This window comes from Acyrthosiphon pisum, chromosome X, assembly GCF_005508785.2.
Source record: "Acyrthosiphon pisum isolate AL4f chromosome X, pea_aphid_22Mar2018_4r6ur, whole genome shotgun sequence".
In the NCBI taxonomy this organism is placed as follows: Eukaryota; Metazoa; Arthropoda; class Insecta; order Hemiptera; family Aphididae; genus Acyrthosiphon; species Acyrthosiphon pisum.
The window spans coordinates 61,808,754-61,826,888 of record NC_042493.1 but is presented as its reverse complement, the minus strand read 5'-3'; the positions used below and the strand labels follow the sequence as shown (position 1 = coordinate 61,826,888).

At 28.0% G+C, this 18,135-nt stretch overlaps 1 protein-coding gene across 1 annotated transcript in view; it reads right to left on the bottom strand.

Annotated features, from left to right (window-relative positions):
• LOC100166016 (midasin) overlaps positions 1-18,135 on the bottom strand; it is a 31,904-nt gene that overhangs the window by 3,398 nt on the left and 10,371 nt on the right. Inside the window, exons 18-53 of the mRNA XM_001947371.5 lie at positions 17,809-18,123; positions 17,580-17,707; positions 17,310-17,488; positions 16,177-16,356; positions 15,958-16,121; positions 15,524-15,855; positions 14,442-14,639; positions 14,081-14,347; positions 13,580-13,801; positions 12,619-12,744; positions 11,940-12,081; positions 11,654-11,856; positions 11,378-11,589; positions 10,492-11,312; positions 10,149-10,431; positions 9,924-10,088; positions 9,580-9,716; positions 9,177-9,517; positions 8,927-9,111; positions 8,445-8,841; positions 8,206-8,379; positions 7,942-8,139; positions 7,694-7,878; positions 6,889-7,633; positions 6,606-6,832; positions 6,101-6,521; positions 5,909-6,037; positions 5,445-5,839; positions 5,114-5,270; positions 4,905-5,039; positions 3,953-4,729; positions 3,704-3,889; positions 2,555-3,641; positions 2,197-2,375; positions 1,764-2,141; positions 1,404-1,706 (exon numbers count right to left, since the gene is read on the bottom strand). Coding sequence (XP_001947406.2) covers positions 1,404-1,706; positions 1,764-2,141; positions 2,197-2,375; positions 2,555-3,641; positions 3,704-3,889; positions 3,953-4,729; positions 4,905-5,039; positions 5,114-5,270; positions 5,445-5,839; positions 5,909-6,037; positions 6,101-6,521; positions 6,606-6,832; positions 6,889-7,633; positions 7,694-7,878; positions 7,942-8,139; positions 8,206-8,379; positions 8,445-8,841; positions 8,927-9,111; positions 9,177-9,517; positions 9,580-9,716; positions 9,924-10,088; positions 10,149-10,431; positions 10,492-11,312; positions 11,378-11,589; positions 11,654-11,856; positions 11,940-12,081; positions 12,619-12,744; positions 13,580-13,801; positions 14,081-14,347; positions 14,442-14,639; positions 15,524-15,855; positions 15,958-16,121; positions 16,177-16,356; positions 17,310-17,488; positions 17,580-17,707; positions 17,809-18,123 — 10,673 coding nt within the window. The remainder of the gene's footprint in view (positions 1-1,403; positions 1,707-1,763; positions 2,142-2,196; positions 2,376-2,554; positions 3,642-3,703; positions 3,890-3,952; positions 4,730-4,904; positions 5,040-5,113; positions 5,271-5,444; positions 5,840-5,908; positions 6,038-6,100; positions 6,522-6,605; positions 6,833-6,888; positions 7,634-7,693; positions 7,879-7,941; positions 8,140-8,205; positions 8,380-8,444; positions 8,842-8,926; positions 9,112-9,176; positions 9,518-9,579; positions 9,717-9,923; positions 10,089-10,148; positions 10,432-10,491; positions 11,313-11,377; positions 11,590-11,653; positions 11,857-11,939; positions 12,082-12,618; positions 12,745-13,579; positions 13,802-14,080; positions 14,348-14,441; positions 14,640-15,523; positions 15,856-15,957; positions 16,122-16,176; positions 16,357-17,309; positions 17,489-17,579; positions 17,708-17,808; positions 18,124-18,135) is intronic.

The following is an 18,135-nucleotide window of genomic DNA, read 5'->3' as shown; positions in this document are numbered from 1 at the left end:
TTAAAGAATTATACACTGATGTTAAAATACATGGATGTTTTTTTCATTTTACCCAGTGCTTATGGCGAAAATTGCAATCATGTGGATTAAAGAATAGGTATTGTATTCTACAGACGCAATATTTTCCCACGAAATAAAAAAATTATCGGCTCTTGCTTTTGTACCCGTTGATAATGTTTTTTTTTTGCATTTGAAGAACTAATAAACTCCAACTACTACGTAGATAATGAAGAAGAGTTACGAACAGTTGTTGATTATTTTGAAGACATTATTTTGAATGGGAGACCAACACGTGGTGGTAGGCGAAGAGCGCCTACTTTTCCAATTAAAATATGGAATATGTTTGATGCTGTAATGGAAGGCTGTCCCAGGACAAATAACTCAGTAGAAGGACGGCACAGAGCATTTAATTCTGCACTGGCAGCTAACTATGTAACAGTGTGGAAGTTCATAAATATGTTAAAGCGAGAACAAGGTCTGCAGGAGGCCAAAATGGAGCAGCAAACAGCTGGTGCACCTCAACAAAAAAAAAAGGCGAAAATATAAAAATTTGGACGAGCAGTTAATTGCTGTTGTAAAAGGATATGAGGAAACTAATAACAATAAATATTTAAAATCAATAGCACATAACTTAGTATTATAATAAGTAAAAGTATAATAATTTTTGACGGAAAACATACCATTTTCATATATTTTTAAAAATGTTTTAATTAATTTTTTGTATTATATAAATGTATTATTATCTTTATGTAACTTATATTATAATAATAAGTGTAATAATTTTTGATGGAAAACATACCATTTTAATATATTTTTAAAAATGTCTTAATTAATTTTTTGTATTCAGTGATATGTTAATTTAAATAAATAATTAATAATAACGTGGGATATTTTGTCGGGGATATTTTTACGCAGGATATTTTGTCATGGAATATTTTGTCGGGGATATTTTGGTTTAGGGATACTTTGTCGGGGATATTTTGACTTGTCACCGAAAAAATGACTCTATGGGAATAACTCTCCAGCTTTGTAGAATTGGCGGATTTTGATGACTATTTTTTTTTATCTGAAAGAAGAAGACTTTCTACAACTCGCATTGATTTCTGATCTTGTATCTTATTTGAAAAAATTGTATTAAAAAATGTGTAAAAAAAATGTGTAAAATGCTTTTTATCTTGAATTTTTTAGACATATTATAAAGTTTGAGAATAAAATATTGAAAAACAGAGATTGATGCGGGCTGTAGAATATTTCCTTCTAGTAATTAAAAAAAAAAATATGAAATTGTATTGATTCTACAAGGTAGTATCGATATTCCTGCAGAGTGTATTTTTGAGAAAAAAAATGGTGTCTCCACCGGGCGCTTTAACTATATTAATTATTTATTTATATTATAAACTTACAATTTTAGCATGACTATCCATCATACTACTCGAATTATCAACTGCCATAATAATTTGATACTGTCGTTTTGATGGTCGAGTCCTCCGAAGCCATATTTTATCTTTTTTAAATTGACTAGCAATATAAGGAATAACACGTCTCATATTTATTCGTCTTCCAGTTCTAAAATCCCCCTGCAACCTAGATGCTTTACTTGGTTCTAATACTAGTCGCAATTGTTCGCTTAATTCTTGTGCTAAGCTAGAAGTTGCATCCATACATTTATTCCATGCCTCGTCAGTTTGAATTTCTTTGTTTTCACTCTAAAAAAATAAATAGTTTTTAGTAAATTAAAAATACATCCATCATTAAAAACTTACGTCAAGCCACTTGTCAAATTGATTTCTAATATATTCATTATGATCTTTTGTACTGGTAGAATCTACATCATTGGTTTCTTCAACATCTACAGTATGAAACGTTGTTTCCTGGCCACGTTCTGCAAAATGAGTTAGAATATCCTCACCATCTACGTCAATATGTTCTTCAATAAATTCGTCATTGTCTTTAGAATTGTCTGGGTCATTCATAGAAGATTGATTGTTTCGACTTTTTGTTTTCATTTTTTCTGGCAATATTTCATCACCATTTTTAGTATCATTTTCATTAACATCTTGTTCAATTTCTATTTCATCATCTTTTAATTCTTCCCCTAGTTGGTTTTCATTATTAGGCAAAGGTCGTTCTTCAAGTTGTTCCTAAAAAAAAAAAAAATTAATATCTTAATATTATATTTCAATAAAATGTACCAACAGTTGTTGCTGCGTCTAATGTTTCAGTATCTCCATCTTTAGATTCTTTAACATGTTTAAACAGTTCTCCTTTTTTGTTTTCAGCGTCTTTATCATCATTTATACCATTTTCATTGTCACTATTCTCATCTTGGGTGTCAGTTGTTTTCAACCTTTTTTTCATAGGACCGTTGCTTTCAGCTTAAGAAAAAAATTATAATTTAGAAGATTTAAAAATATATTATTTACAATATCTTGGAGAATATTAATAAAAAATTTAGCAGATTACAATTGTTGAGATTTAAAAATAATGGTAGAGAATTATTTCATTCAAAATTACAATACTTAAAACTATTATGTTCATAATATATGTTTCTTACCTAAAGTTCTATCCATATCCTTCTCACCAGGTTTCATTCTTCTTTTCTTATCCTTAGAACCAGGTTCTTCACTTTGAGCACCTCTATCTTCATTAACACTATGACCTTCTTTGGTGTCTTTACTTTCCCTTTGAGATTGACCTACACCTTGTTGTTCAGGACCTGTAGCTTCTTCTTTATTAAATTCAATTTCTTCATTTGTATCTTGTCCATTAGAATTTTCACAAACTTGATCTTTAGAGCCACCGTTATCAAAATTTGAAGGTTGAACTTCTGCTTGACTTGGGTCATCTTCTGAAGGTTTGGCATTTTCAACATTTTGGTTTTTATCTTCTTCTTTAGGTTCTTCTCCTGTTTTATTTTCGTCTTTTTTACCTCCATCATTATTTGTATCATCGTCCATGTTTGTTTCTTCTAATTCTTCATTACTCTCTGTTGCTTTAGTGTCATCAATTTTGTTTTCATCGCCCATTTCTTCATCACTAGTGTCTTCCAAATCATTAGTATCTTTAAGTTTTTCATCAGGTTCTTTTTCATCTATTTCAGCATTCTCCATATTTTCTTTCATGGCATCAATATCAAAAGGATTCTCATCTCCTTCTTCGTTATCATTCATTTCACCTTCATCTAACTGAAGGTCATTAGGTAGATCCATTGGTTCTGGCTCAGGTGGGGGTTGTAAGTCTCCATGGTGAGGGTCTGTATGATCTTCACCAGTTTCTTCTCCATTTTCATCCATTTCATTTATATCTTTTTTACTATTTTTTTGATCTATTTCTTCCCTTTTATCTTGTTCTTCAACATTGTCGTTATCATTTTTTGCTCCAAGTTCTTTGTCTCCCATAGTTTCTCCTCCTTTACCATCCTCTTCTTTTAAATCTTCTTGTTCATCACAATTATCATCTTCAGAATCACTACCCCATAATTTTTCATCTAAAGTCTCTGCACCTTCCCCAGTTTCTCCCATCTCTTTGTCGTCATTGTCCTCTTCATTATTTTCATCGTCTGAAACTTCATTTTCATCTTTATCCATATCATGTAATTTTCCGTCAAAATCATCTGACATTTCAACACCTTTTTCTTCCTCCTAATAAATTATAAACATATTGTATTAAGACTATTTAACATATTAATTAATTAATTAATTACTTTTAGGTCTTTATCTTGTACTGCTTCATTGTTATAATCTTTTTTGGCATCTTCAAGTTGATCTTGGCTTTCGATTTGATCGGAAACATCCTTAGCACCTTCGCCATCAGTTAAACCCATACCACTTTTCCCATCGGACTGTGTGCCATCTTCACCTTCTAACAATTCATCCGGTATACAAAATCCCTTAAAATAAAACAATTTTTAGTTATAAATCAAAAACATTTAAATTATATTTAATAAACATACATTTGCAGCGAGATCCGTAAATAAAGTAGATAGTAAATAGTTAATTTTCGATAAAACTCTATAAACTGTTGTTTGTTGAGCAATAAAATATTGAACTAGTAATGTATACTGTTCAAATATTGGACGGCAAGTTCTTAATACTTTACTACCAATTGATGATTTAAGGACCTTTTTAAGTTGCTTATTAATTGAGATTATATCACAATCCTCTAAGTCAGAAGACAATGGTTGAGTAATCAGGGACTTTAATAACTTTTCATCTTCCTTATCTTCTTTTATGTCTGAATGTTTTTTATAAAGTTTTTCAACTGCTAAAAGGACTTGATTAATTAAACTATTTATTTCTTCTAATGGTGGTTCATTATCATCAGATACAAAAGGCTGGCGTTCAATTTGGTGGTCTTTAATTGAATGAATATTATTTATCCATGCAGTTTTGTAGAACCTGTTAATATATTGCATTAATTGCTCACATACAAGAATTGATGCATCATACTTTTCATAAACTATAAAATGTATATCACACAATTTCATCGCATTATATGTTTTTTCATCTATTATAGAATCAAGTGTATTATGGGTTAATTTAATAATATCATCTACATTAGTAGAAATCTCCTCTGAAGGTTGTTCTTTTTCTGAGTCACGTGGGGATATACCTAGTAATGATGTCATAGAATCAGTTGATGTAGAATCCATATATTCACTACCACATTGTAATGCAATTTTTAATTGTTGCAAAAGATTTATGCTGTTGACCATATAGTTGACAGGTTGCTAAAAAAAATAATTTTACAATTAACTTCACAAGTGCTTAGTAGTTAATATAAGTTCAAATATTTTAATAATAGAAATAAAACATACATTTTAAATGTTGTAAGTATTACTTTAAAGTTAAACCATATCAATTGTATCAGATATTTTTTCAAATATTTAAATTTAACCAATTTACCTGAAAAACTTCAGATGGATCAAATTTAATACGATTAGACTCCGTAATAATTTCAGATAAGTATGTCATACTACGGATGTTGACTAGGCACTCTATGTGCGAAGCTAAGATTTTTCTAGTTTTCCATGTCACATTCTAAAAATAGTATTTTGTTAGGGTCATAATGATATGAATATATGATATGATGTTTAAAAAAGATAATATGTTACCTTTAAATCATTAATAAATCCTTTGATACGATCCATTTCTTGTTGGCCTAACTTTGGCGTTTCAGAAGCAATTTTGAGAGCAGTATTTTGTGATACTGATTTTAAGAAATATGATTCACAATCAGACCAAGCACATCGCAAATCATTATCTGCCGGACTGAAATAGAAAATAGATATAATTAGATAATATAAATGTATAGATGTGTAGTTATATAAACTTTTATTGTGCTAGCTAATTTATATATTTAATATAACATGATTAACTTTAATATTTTAATATTTATATCTACGTATTACATACTTAAACGTATATGGGAAATTGTTTGCTTACTTGGGAGTTAAAGATTCAAGTGCAGCATTTATATCTATAGGTGGCAAACGAGCAAATTCAATAGAACAATCCATTTGTTCACAGCCCATTAAACCAGCTTTATATGACAAGCCAATACGTTGTAAAGCTTTAAATAGTTCAGATAATGCTTTACGTTTTTGTTGCAAAATTTGTTTTGCTTGAGATTTTTGTTTATCTTTTGAACTTTCTGGATCAACATTTAGATCACGTAGTTCTTTACTTGATTCCATTACCCCATTTACAAAATCATTCAATTCAGTTATGTGCTCAGAATAACCACAATTAGTCATTATTTTACCAGAAATTGTAAATAACTTTTTAGAATATTTGTTAATATTTGTAAGGATATTAAATGAGCTTGATGGCAGAATATACTAATACAAAAATTGGAGTATTAATACAAAAAAGATTCAACAGTTATAATATAATAATAGTATATTTACCAAAAATATCTCGCAGTTTTCCAAATAGTTATCAATCTTGAAAATAGGTACTTCGTACTTATCAGTCTTAGTACTTAATATTTCTGTTTGTGTAGTCATGGCAAATGATGCAGGATTATTCAAAATTTCCTGTAGAAATAAAAACATAAAAATTAATAATATATATTCAGACAGATTTTTATTTTACATTACCTCATACTCTCGTGTATATTTGTGTAATGTTTGTTGAACTTTTGTCACAGTTTCTTTTACAGACCAGTAGTTAATATCATTCCATTTTACTATTTTTACAAAATCTTGTAACTTTTTCTTGGTATCAGCGCTCAATGTTTCAATGCGAAGATTTATACAATCTTTAAATTGAGAATAATATTTATAAAGATTCCAAGATGCACTACATAATTCAATTTGCTCTTTAGTTTTTTCTCTACAAATTATGTCACAATGGAATGTATAAAGTAATTCTAATCTTGCTAAGTATTGGCCTAAGGAAGAACTTTCCATAAACTTTTGTACAGCAGTTACTAGTTGCTGAAAACTATTTTGTTTGTGAAGGTATGCTTGAAAAATTGAATACAAATGAAACCACCATTTAGATGAATCATTTTGAATCCTAATAAATAGTTTGTATATATTTAATTTTGGAGGTTAAACATCAACATTACACTAAACATTAGATTAAACAAATTACTCTTACTTTTTCAGTGAAGTTTTTAAACAATCCTTCCAAGTACTTAACTCAAGACTTCGATATTCTTGGATATAATGAGTTACAGTTAATGTTAACTCACGAACACTAACACCACGGTGAGCAACTTCTTCCCATTCATGGAGCTTCGTTAAAAGAAGTTCCAGCCCAATAAGAAAACGACATGTTGGACTTGACCAGTCGAAATTCATTATACGTTCCACTACTTTAATTATCTATAAACAAATAAAAATTATTTCATGAAAATTCAAGAGAGCAAATAGGGGCTTACTGTTTGTAATGTTGGATGATCTGGCCATTCATGCAATAGTTTTTGAATATGATCTTCTACATTTTTAAGGACTTCAAAAGTCTTTTTGGCATATTCTAGATTAGAATCTCGATAAAAATCATAATAACCCTTAGTATCAAGCTGTTTTGGATTGTTTGCTATGTCAGTAGCCATTAAAAGCCATGGTAACATTTTACTATCCATTGAACTATCCAAATACATAAATTTAGACATTAATAGTTTTCCAAACAAGCAAAATCTGTCAGAAAATGAATTTTTCACTCTACTAATAGCATTTTTCTGATCAAACTCTTCTGGAGATACAGTTAACCAATGAGCTTTAGCTGCTGGTCTTACTAAATCGGTATGTAATCGACAAATGTCATTTATATCTTTATCAGTCAGCTTGTAGATTTCTTGAGGAACAGAATCCATTGAAATATCATTATCGAGTGTTGAGGGTCCCTCAATATCATCAAAATCAGAATGTTTAGTAGTTGGGAATTGACGAGCAACTCCTTGGGAAATTTCAATTTCTTCCGGTATAGTTTCACAGAATGATTTTTGTTTATATATGCTATCTTCTTCGCGTTTTTTGTTTTCTTCTTCTTCTTGAAGACGTTTCCAATTGAACACAAACTTTTCAAGAACATGTTCAATAGATTTCATGTATTGTTCAGTTCTATATGATTTGCTACTCAAATACATCATATTATTTAATTCTTCTAAGCACAACTTGTACCACCTTAAAAAATCACATAGTGTTAGTCTTATTTAAAAATAAAAAAAGTGTTATAGAAATTACCTAAATTTGTCACTTATATTCATTGAAACGGCATCATCCATATTTGTCATTTTTATAATATCAGGGCAATATCGTGGAAATTCTCCAAATAATGTTAATAATTCTACATCATCGCTGCTAACATTTTTTTCCCTCGGTATGGACCACTTATAATGGTTTTTTAACATCCTCATTCCATATCTCATCTGAATAAGTTTTAAAGTTTGTAACTTAAATATTTAAATAAATATTTAATTTTTATATTTTACTTGATTAATGGAAAGAAGTATCCCAGTAAGAAGATCTGGATAAGCTGCATACTTTTCATTTAAGTTATTATGAAAATTAGAAACAGAACTAAGCCAGTTATCCATTTCATTCACAAGAGCTTCAGAATCAGAGTTTGAATTTATCATGTTGTAAGTATTGCTTTCCAAACCATACATTTTTGAAAAACGATTAACTTCCTATAAATAAAATGTTTATAAATTATATTTTAATAATTAAAAAAAAATAATAACAATAAAACTTACTTCTAAAATAATGTTGTATTGTGGAGGTTCTGGTCTATAGCCAACCTTAAGTTTTTGTCCATTTAATAACTTAAGTCTTTGATGGTAGTAATCATTAAATGGAAATAGATTTGATACACAGTCAACTTTACAAAATTGTTCTTCGGCATTTAATCTACTAATGATTTTAGTTTTCTAAAAAAAAATTTTTTATAAATGATAAATCATTAGCTTATCATAATTTATGATATTGAATATACCTCAGCTTTATAACATTCGAATCGTACTACAGCTTTTTGTATTGGATCAACAGGACTAACTGAAGTTGAAATTTCCAGTAAGCACATGCCAGATAATACCCATAAGTAACCAGCATTAAATTGTATTTGTTTAATTAGGTTATCACGTTCAATGTTCGTTGGGTGTTTTTTATTATGAAACAATTGTAAATCGCTTACAATATGTGATACTACTTTAGCCGTATCAAAAATTGCTTTAACCATAGTTTTATGGTGGCCAACTATGGCATAAATTGCACTCTGACAATCAGCATCGTCTCTAGCTGAGTGCACTTCTTCAAGAGTTGAAAAATCAGCAGGTAAAAGTGGTGCAAAAAACAATTCTACAAGCTTCAATAATGTTTCAATATTTTCAAAACTATAAAAAAAAATAACCAAAATTTTTAAGAAAAATAATAATTATAAATATATACATAATATTATATAACATAATTATAACTAACTGAACATCTGAAGTCCATTTGGAGGAATTCCAAATAAAACTTTTGAGGCATGATAAATTATGACTATTTTTGTCTATGAACCGGATTGGTCTTGGAGCAAATGTATAGTAAGGTTCAGTGTTCTTCAATAAGATACTAGTAATAAAATTAGTAAATAATGGTTGTTCAAATGAGTACAGCATTTCCTAAATAAATATAATAAATAGAATGAATACATAGATAATAAATAATAACTAATTGAAATAAATACTTCATTAATTGTGTCATGATTTTCCAAATTATCGATTTTTTTAGGTGACCATTCTAAGTATAACTTTGGATTTTCTACAGCTACCGAGTTCATGGAATATTTTAGAGCTTCAATTAAAAATTCTATAGTGAAATTATATTTCAATGAATTGCAGTAAACTGGTGATACAGTAGGAACAAATTTTAACAATAATTGCATAAAATCATAATGCTTATTATGGAAATAGTCATCTTCATTTAATATACTATATTTGATACGTGACAGAAAATTCCGTTCAATTACTAATTCCCACAATGGAATGAGGTTTAATTCCATGTCATTCATTTTATTATTTACCAATTCTGAGGAAAACAAAATATTAATAACAATCAATGACATATATTATATGATATTATTATATTACCTTCAGGATAGTTAGGAATTGTTTTACATTCAATGTATTTATACAACAGTAAATCATCTCTTTCATTTTTAATTTCTGGTGTCATTAATGCTTGAATATTATTTGACTTAATTGCAGATATAAATTCACTATTTCGTCTAAAATCATAAATAAAAGAATACAATATATTATAATTCATATTAATTATTGTTATAATATCTATTTGAGCCCTTTTAGATGATTTAAGATGAATATGGAAATTAATATAAATGCGGAATTCAAGATTTGCAGTTTACTGCTTACACATTGATGACTTTTATGAGTCTTGAAACCATTATATAAAATAATGTATTCATGTCACTAACCTGTATGCTTCAATATTTTTATCACCATGATTCTTGCAACACAAAGGTGATGGTAATTTATTTTCAGATTTAAACAATTTGAGAAGTCTTGCACAAGGTTTTGGTGTTAGATAATTGGTTGTGATTTCAACTATCATTGGGCTGAATCGTTCTAATTCTGTATGTCTAGTAAATTATAAGGTAATTAATTAAATACAAGTATAATTAAAAATTAAAGAATAGTACCTATTTTTTCTGGTACTCATTTCCAACATGGGTAAAAAGTTTTTTGTAACAATATTAAAATAACAATGTATTAGTACGGTAATTAATTCTTTTTCTTTATCCAAGTTATCAAAAAGAAGTTTTTCAATGGTGTGTATCCAAATAGTCATTTCTTTAAACAGTACACAATCATTATCAAGAATAGAAAATTTACTATTACCCAAGTAAAACTCAATATATTTATCAAAAGCGATGGATAGGACAGCATAATCATGCAATATACCACCATCTGCTATCATTAGTCCTAAAAATAAAATAAAACAATACAATTATAATATTTAATTTAATATTTTGTGTAACTTACTTTTTTTATGTAACTTTGAAGGTGCCAAATGTTCATCTAAAGCTAGATATAATGCATGATCTAACATCAAATGCATTTTGTTTTCATAAAATTCTGTAGGTTCATAAAGAGGTCGACCTTTATTAAAATAAATACTTGGCAAATATCGAAAGTCATATGGTAAGTCCTCGAAAGGTATATGATGAACAGATTTTTTCCAAAATGGTAATTCATCAAATCCCATGACGGGAGGTTTTTTTACAAAATTCTTAATGGCTTCATTTTCAATGTTTATCTGTGTTGATACCAATTTACTTCTAATTGAAATATCTGAACTTGATGAGCGCCCAAAATATACCAATAATAAATCTTCTATATGGGTATTATTAAAATGTTCATATTTTAAAATATTACACTGTTGTTTTATGTAACTTAAATTTGAAGATTGTAAAATATCTATTGTTTGGAGATTTGAAAATAAAAATTCATTTGAAGTAATAGTATGTTCTTCTAAAAGCCTATCAATTTCTAAAATAGCATTTTGTTTTGAATTTTCATTTAAACAGCGGACATATGTGTCAATACAAATTTCTCGTATAATTTGTGTAATTGATTGATCTCGTTTAATGTTTTGAGATACTAAATATGCTGTACGAAGAAGATGATTAATACTAATACTGATTCCAGAAATTAGGGTTTTCATCATTTTATGAATTTTTAGCAACGTGTGACTGATTGACTTGTCACAAATACCTTGCTGCTCTATCATTGAATGAATATCATTATTGTTTATTTCATCTAATGGACCCATATAAATTTCAACTCCACGATTTTTCATAGCCCTGAAAAACAATGCATTTAGAATTTATACTCAAAATATATTGTTTTAATATATTTTTATAATTACCTGGAAATACTTCCATGTTTTGGATCCATAGCTAAGAAAAGTCTAAAATTTTCATGTGGTGTTATAGTTGTAATTTGTCCATCAGAACCGATTCCCTTTTCACCTAATTCTAAAATCCCATTTGGTTCTAACAGTCCATTTAAACGGTCTAATACAGCTGGACTGCATAAATTTACATTATCAATTAACAACCAACTGCCATCATTTAAGCACTAAAATAAAAAATTTTAAAAAATGAATTGACATATTTATTAGTTGAATATAATATAAACTGACCTTTACTAAAATACTATCAATCCACTCAAACTTTCCACCAGAATTTAAATTTCCAGTAGAACAAACACGTTCTCTAAGAGCTTTAAGTAAACAAATTAATTCATCATTTACAAATACATTCGCAATTTGAATCAACTTATCTATACGTTTTTTAAATAATGTCGTTTCAGAGGCCATAGTGGTTACTGTATTATTGGAAACACCTAACATAATAAAATAAATGCAAGTGAATTAAAACTATAACTTAAAAGTATAAAACAAATATATTCTTTTGTCTATATTTTACCGGTCATAGTCTTATATTCATTCCACAAAGTTAATAAGGAAATGTAATCATTTCGACTACTTAAAAGTTGTTCACCGACATCAATAAACATTTTATTTTCTATTCTTCTAGCAAATTCTTCAAGGTGTCTATTAAAGTCCGCCTAAAAATGAAGAAACATATATTTTTTAAAAGGCGGGTAAGTGGATGTCGCTCTGCATTACAGTAGGTTACAAGTGGGTCAATGTATAATGGATTGTATTAAACTTGAATTCAATGATACAATATCATTGTATAAGAAAAACGATTCTGAGCGGTGACGGTTTGTCAGTCTAGATATTTTATATTGTTATTATTTATTATATTTTAAGTTGAATTAATATTATAACATTATAAATTTTTATTTGTTTCTATGGTGATAAACTAAGTGTTAGAAATTAAAATCCCATTTTTAGCGGTTTTTTGTAATTTGTTGGTGGATTTTCTCGCGATATTAAATAACTATTAGAAAATTGAAAAATAAGTACCATTAAGTACCATCTTCATCCAATTTTCTAAAAGATAAGATACTATATGTTGAAGTCCAAGCACTCTTTCTGGTAAAAACTTTGTATACAGGACAAAAAAAAAGACACCACTAGCTTCCTCGCTCCGCTCAGAATCTAAAATATAATTTATTTTAATTCATTAATTTACATACTTGCTCAAATCCACCTAATATTTCCATTGTATCCATGGCAGCATTTACAGATAATACGCGCAATTCACATCCATATAACTGAGCAAGTGTTTTTATCACTGACGTTTTTCCACTACCGCTACCCACCTAAAATAAATCACAAAAACAATGTTAACCATTACCTATAAAGATTTATTAACTGTAAAATAAAAGATTATTTGGAAGATTTGTCAATTTCAAAATGATGCAACCATTAAAAATTGTTTTCTTTCCTATGCAATTTCTTAAATAAAGTAACAATGATTATTGGTATTAAGGGGGCTGCAGCTCACGTATTATTCAAACGTTTTAGACCAATAAACGGTGGTAAATTACACATACTTCGGAATGTCCGATTTAAATTTTTTATACATGTTTGAATTCGTTGATAAAATATCTAGGTTTCTTAGGAAGTCGATTTTCAATTTTCAATTTAAAATGACCTTAAAATAACCATTTTTTTTTTAGAAATCCGATGAAATAATTGCATTACATTTGTATTTATTTTGGGCACATCTGATTTTAAATAAAAAAAGTGATTCCTAAGAAACCTAGATATTTTATCAATGAATTCAAACATGTATAAAAAATTTAAATCGGACATTACGAAGTATGTGTAATTTACCACAGCTTATTGGTATAAAAGTTATTTTTTTTCATTGACTGGAGCCCCCTCCCGCCCCCTTAAGGTTTATTTTATGATACAGAATTTAAATATATTTAAAAACACAATAACAAACAAAATTAATGTTTAGATTGGTCAAATCTACATTAGTTTTGACTTTTGTCAAAACCGGCTGCAGCCCCCTTAAGGAAAGTTGTATTACAAATTCATAAATTACTTCATTAGCTTTTATTTTTATTTAATTTAAATTTAGAATACCTATGGATAATTCTTAATTAGAAAGTAATTTAGTTTTCTTAACAAACGTATATATATTACCAAAATTGGCATCCAATTCATTTTCATACAAACAGCTAAGGAATTCAATGTATGGACATGTGACCCCAAAATCAATTTATTATTACTTTGATCGATTGGCATGCTAATAGCACGTTTACGTGGTACTACAAATCTATTAAACATAACACCAGAAGGAAATATTCTTAAGTAATCATATCTTCGCTCAGTAGTGGCAACCATATTTTTCAGCTCCTTGAGTACCTACATACAAATATATTATGTAAACAATTACAAATAAAAAGCTATAATTAGGTCAGAGAATTTTGAGTTATTTTCTGGTTTTTCAAATATATTGCTAAACTCCATCCAATAAAAGCATATAACAATACCACAAATACAACTCTATCACAGAACTATCCTTATCTATTAATAATGTAATAAGATAAAAAATATTCCTCAATTTTATGTATTTGAAGTGCATTTTTCTCTGACCTAAATATATACAAATAATAAATTTATATTAAGTTTGATAATAGTTACTTCATTTTCCAAAGCTTTTAAGTTTGCTGTACGATCAGTAAATATTAAAGGTAAATGGTCTAAGATATTACATTTCAGTGTCAAGGTTACATCAACCCAGCGTAATATATCTCTTAGATTAATTTCCACGTTATATTTATTACAGAAAGACAATGTAAATTTGACTACTTTTTTTAAATTTAATGGTCGAATCTTTGTAATTTTTGGTTCATAAATTGTATTCATTATGCTCACAATATTTTTATAATCTAATGCATATAAATGAACCTAAAATATAAGAATGGTTTAAATTTATTAATATAATTAGAATTATTTATGCAATTTAATTTATAATATTTAACATTAGCTTTTATTTATTTACTTGAAGAAAACGATTCAAAAATGATTTTGGTAATCCTTTTCGTGCTCCTCCTTCACTCATTGGATTTTGACACGCAAATAATTTAGTTTTCTTAGATTCTATAATAAAAGTCCTGCCAAGTTCGGGGATATATAATTCACCTCTATGATCAAGAACTGCATTTAAACCTTCAAGTACTGATTGTGATGCTAAATTTAACTATTAAAATTAACATAATAAACAATTATTATTTGTATTATTTACTCATAAAACACTATTGTAACACAACCACTAATTTGTCTTATTATTTCATATAACAAAACAGTAATTACGAAGCATTTGTTATTACTTTAAAGCAGGGGTTGGCAACTTTCAGCCCACAAACCAATTTTGAGTGATCCAGGGACCATAGATTATAAATATATTATACAAAAATAATCTATACTCTATTTCAAAAGAGAATAAGCAGTTCATCCAACCAATTTTCGTGTCGTGTAGCTACACATCTCCCACTAATGACCTGTGGTGATGGGCAGTCTTCTGCCAATTTTGATATTTGTAAAAGTTTGTATATGGTCATTGGGATATGTCGGCTAGCAAAAGGAGGAGGGAAGTATGCGTGATTTTCACTAGGAGTAGAGTAGATATGTTGGATTATTTAGCTCATTTTCTTTGATGATGTGAAACCAGTACTTCTCAAATATATTCTTAAATACACAATGGTTTCATTAAAATTAAACAATGATTAGTATAAAGTTAGTTTATAATTTACAATTGATTTTTAGCGGTTTTAGTATACTATATTTTGGCTAAGTAAACACAGTGAAAAACTTTAATGTGTAAACTTATTCCTTATTTTGATATCCTATTAATTTATTAATAAATATTAAATACCTACTTAAATTATTAAAAAACAAAAATGTTAACCTCTTGTGGTCTTAATCTATCTTAATAATAAAAAAAAAAAAACGGTTAAAATGTTATTTTGTATGAAAAATATTGCTGACCCCTGCTTCAAAGAATATTTTGTTAACAGTATGTTAGTAATAGTTTACAAACAAATGTACAAGTTTCAAAGCATAAATTAAAATAGTATATCGTACTTCATCTAATAAAATCCAATTTCCTTCTTTTAATGCTCTTAAAAATGGACCATCTCTCCATTCAAAACTACCACCATCACCACCATCTGTAGGTAAATCTGCCCCAAATAGATCTGATACGTCTGTTTGTTCTGAGAGATTAATACGAGTCAATTTATGACCTGATGCTTTGGATACTGCTTGAATTAAACTTGTTTTTCCGACCCCTGGGCTACCTTCTAGCAAAATTGCTCGATTCTCTATTTGCATGCATCGTAATAATCTTATGACATTTGACTTGGTAGTAGGCGCGTCAAATGAAAAGGCACCAACTGGTTCTAGTGGCATGTTACCTATTAACAATTATATATGGAAAGTACAATTATAGTATTTGAGATTTAAAGTAAATAATATGTATTATATGTACAATATATAAATATAAATATAAATAATACCTCTAGGTATGTAATATCCATCATATCCAAACCATTCTGGGAGACATTTTAATGGAAAGAAATCAACTAATTTTTCAAAAATTTTGATATCTTCGACTTTTAAAGATTTAGGATAATGTTTAACTAAACTATCCTTTAACGCGTATGCAATGGCTTGATCATAACTAGAAACATATAAAAATTAATATTTTACAAGATCAATTAAAAATTAAAACTTACAGATGGTTTATCGTATTTTTATTGTCTAGAAATGTCATAATTGCTCCTTCCTTATAAAACGTAAATAATGCCTGCATACTATTATAATTGATATCATTGCTTGGTATTTGGCTCATCATTGATTCAATAAATTTTACCCAAATTAAATAGTCTCTGATGGTTATGTTCAACTTTAAATAACTATGAAAGTAGTACATAATATGTAATTAATAAATATTACAGTATTCAAAATTTCAATTAAATTAATATAAACAGATTAAAACTATTAAATAACTAATAAAAAAAAATTGTCCAGAGCATTATTCTGCATTTACAGTCTTTGTTTATACAGAAACAAAATTTGTCTTTTTAACTCAGTAAGTCAGTTTACAATTTATCCTGTTATGCCAAGGACACTTTTATAACTTTATAAGTATTCAAAAAGTAGATAAAAGCCATAATTGACTAAAGATACATCAAAATATTATAGTGCACTAATGCACTATTCATGAAAACTGAATTATTTTAAATAATTTATTATATTAGTTATAAAATAGTCAACATTTTTTAGAAATAAAAACCTTTATATTTTATAAAATTAAATTACTAATGATTTTGAGCTAAGATTCTAATGCATTGCTTTCCAAAGTTAACTATGTGATTCTCATTTTATAACATAAATGTTTCATGTATATTTTAATCAGAATAAAATATAATTTAAAATTTTTAAAATTATTTATTGGCATTCAATGGTTTTCAAGGCATGTAACACTAAGGTCTACATGTCTTATATAATATGCCTACTCTAAAAAGTTAATTTGTAACGGGCTAAGGTTTTTATCTAATTTAGTATTGCTAATCGTAATTTTTCAAAAGGATCTATTTGACGCAAAAAACGAGATTACGAATGACAATTGAAAATTAAATGATGATAATTATTTTTGATTAAAAATCCACATAGAAGCTCAAAATTGTGCAAGAAACCTTAAATAATCGACTGATACACATGTTATGCATGAGATAGACAAGACAGTAAATGTAAGTGTAACAGATCTATTTTTAATGATATAGTTGAAACTAATAATGATTTTTATACCAAATAAAATATTTAAAGCAAATAATTACATATACTTAAATTATAAAAAATTGCTTACCTTTTTAATTGTTCAATAGATTTTAACCAGTTAACAAAATAAACCATTGATTCACTCAAAAATAAACTGTTATCATCAGATGTCGAAAAGTTGTGATTAATAATTTGAACAAGATCATCATTATCAGAGCAACTCTCACACCAAATTTCTGTTAAGCGATTTCTAAGTGCTGGCGATAACTAAAACCATTAATTATCCAATTATATATAAAAAAAAAATTGCATTTAAATATTTATTAATGTTATCTACAAATTTTTTTCTTTAACATACTTCTTTCTTGCCATAATCACCTCCGGGGTTCATTGTACCAACAAAACAAAACTCTGAGTGTGCAACAAGTTCTGATTCACCATTATCATCTCCAATTTTTTCAGTAAGTAAAAGTTTTCTCTCGGGCTCTGGAAATTTAACAATGTATATGTATAGTATATGTATAGTTATTTGTTTAATACTATTATTTATTAATCAGATACTATTTTCAAATTTATTAAAAACTAACCTAACAATGAATTAAAACGTTCTAAAACACTATCATCAGCCAAAGAAATTTCATCAGCTAAAAACATATGGCCACGAGTTATTGATTCTATTAATGGTCCATCAACCCATTCAAATAGCCTCTGATCATTATCTTGTTCTCTATTTCGAACAGGTCTTAGTCCGCCAAGAAAGTCCGAACTTTCAGTATGCTGATGGCAATTAACAGTTAATAATTTTTTTTCATTGATTGCAGCAATCATTTGACACACAGTTGTTTTACCACAGCCAGTTTCACCCACTAATAATATGGGTTCGTTGAACTCAATTGCTTTACCTAATATAAAAA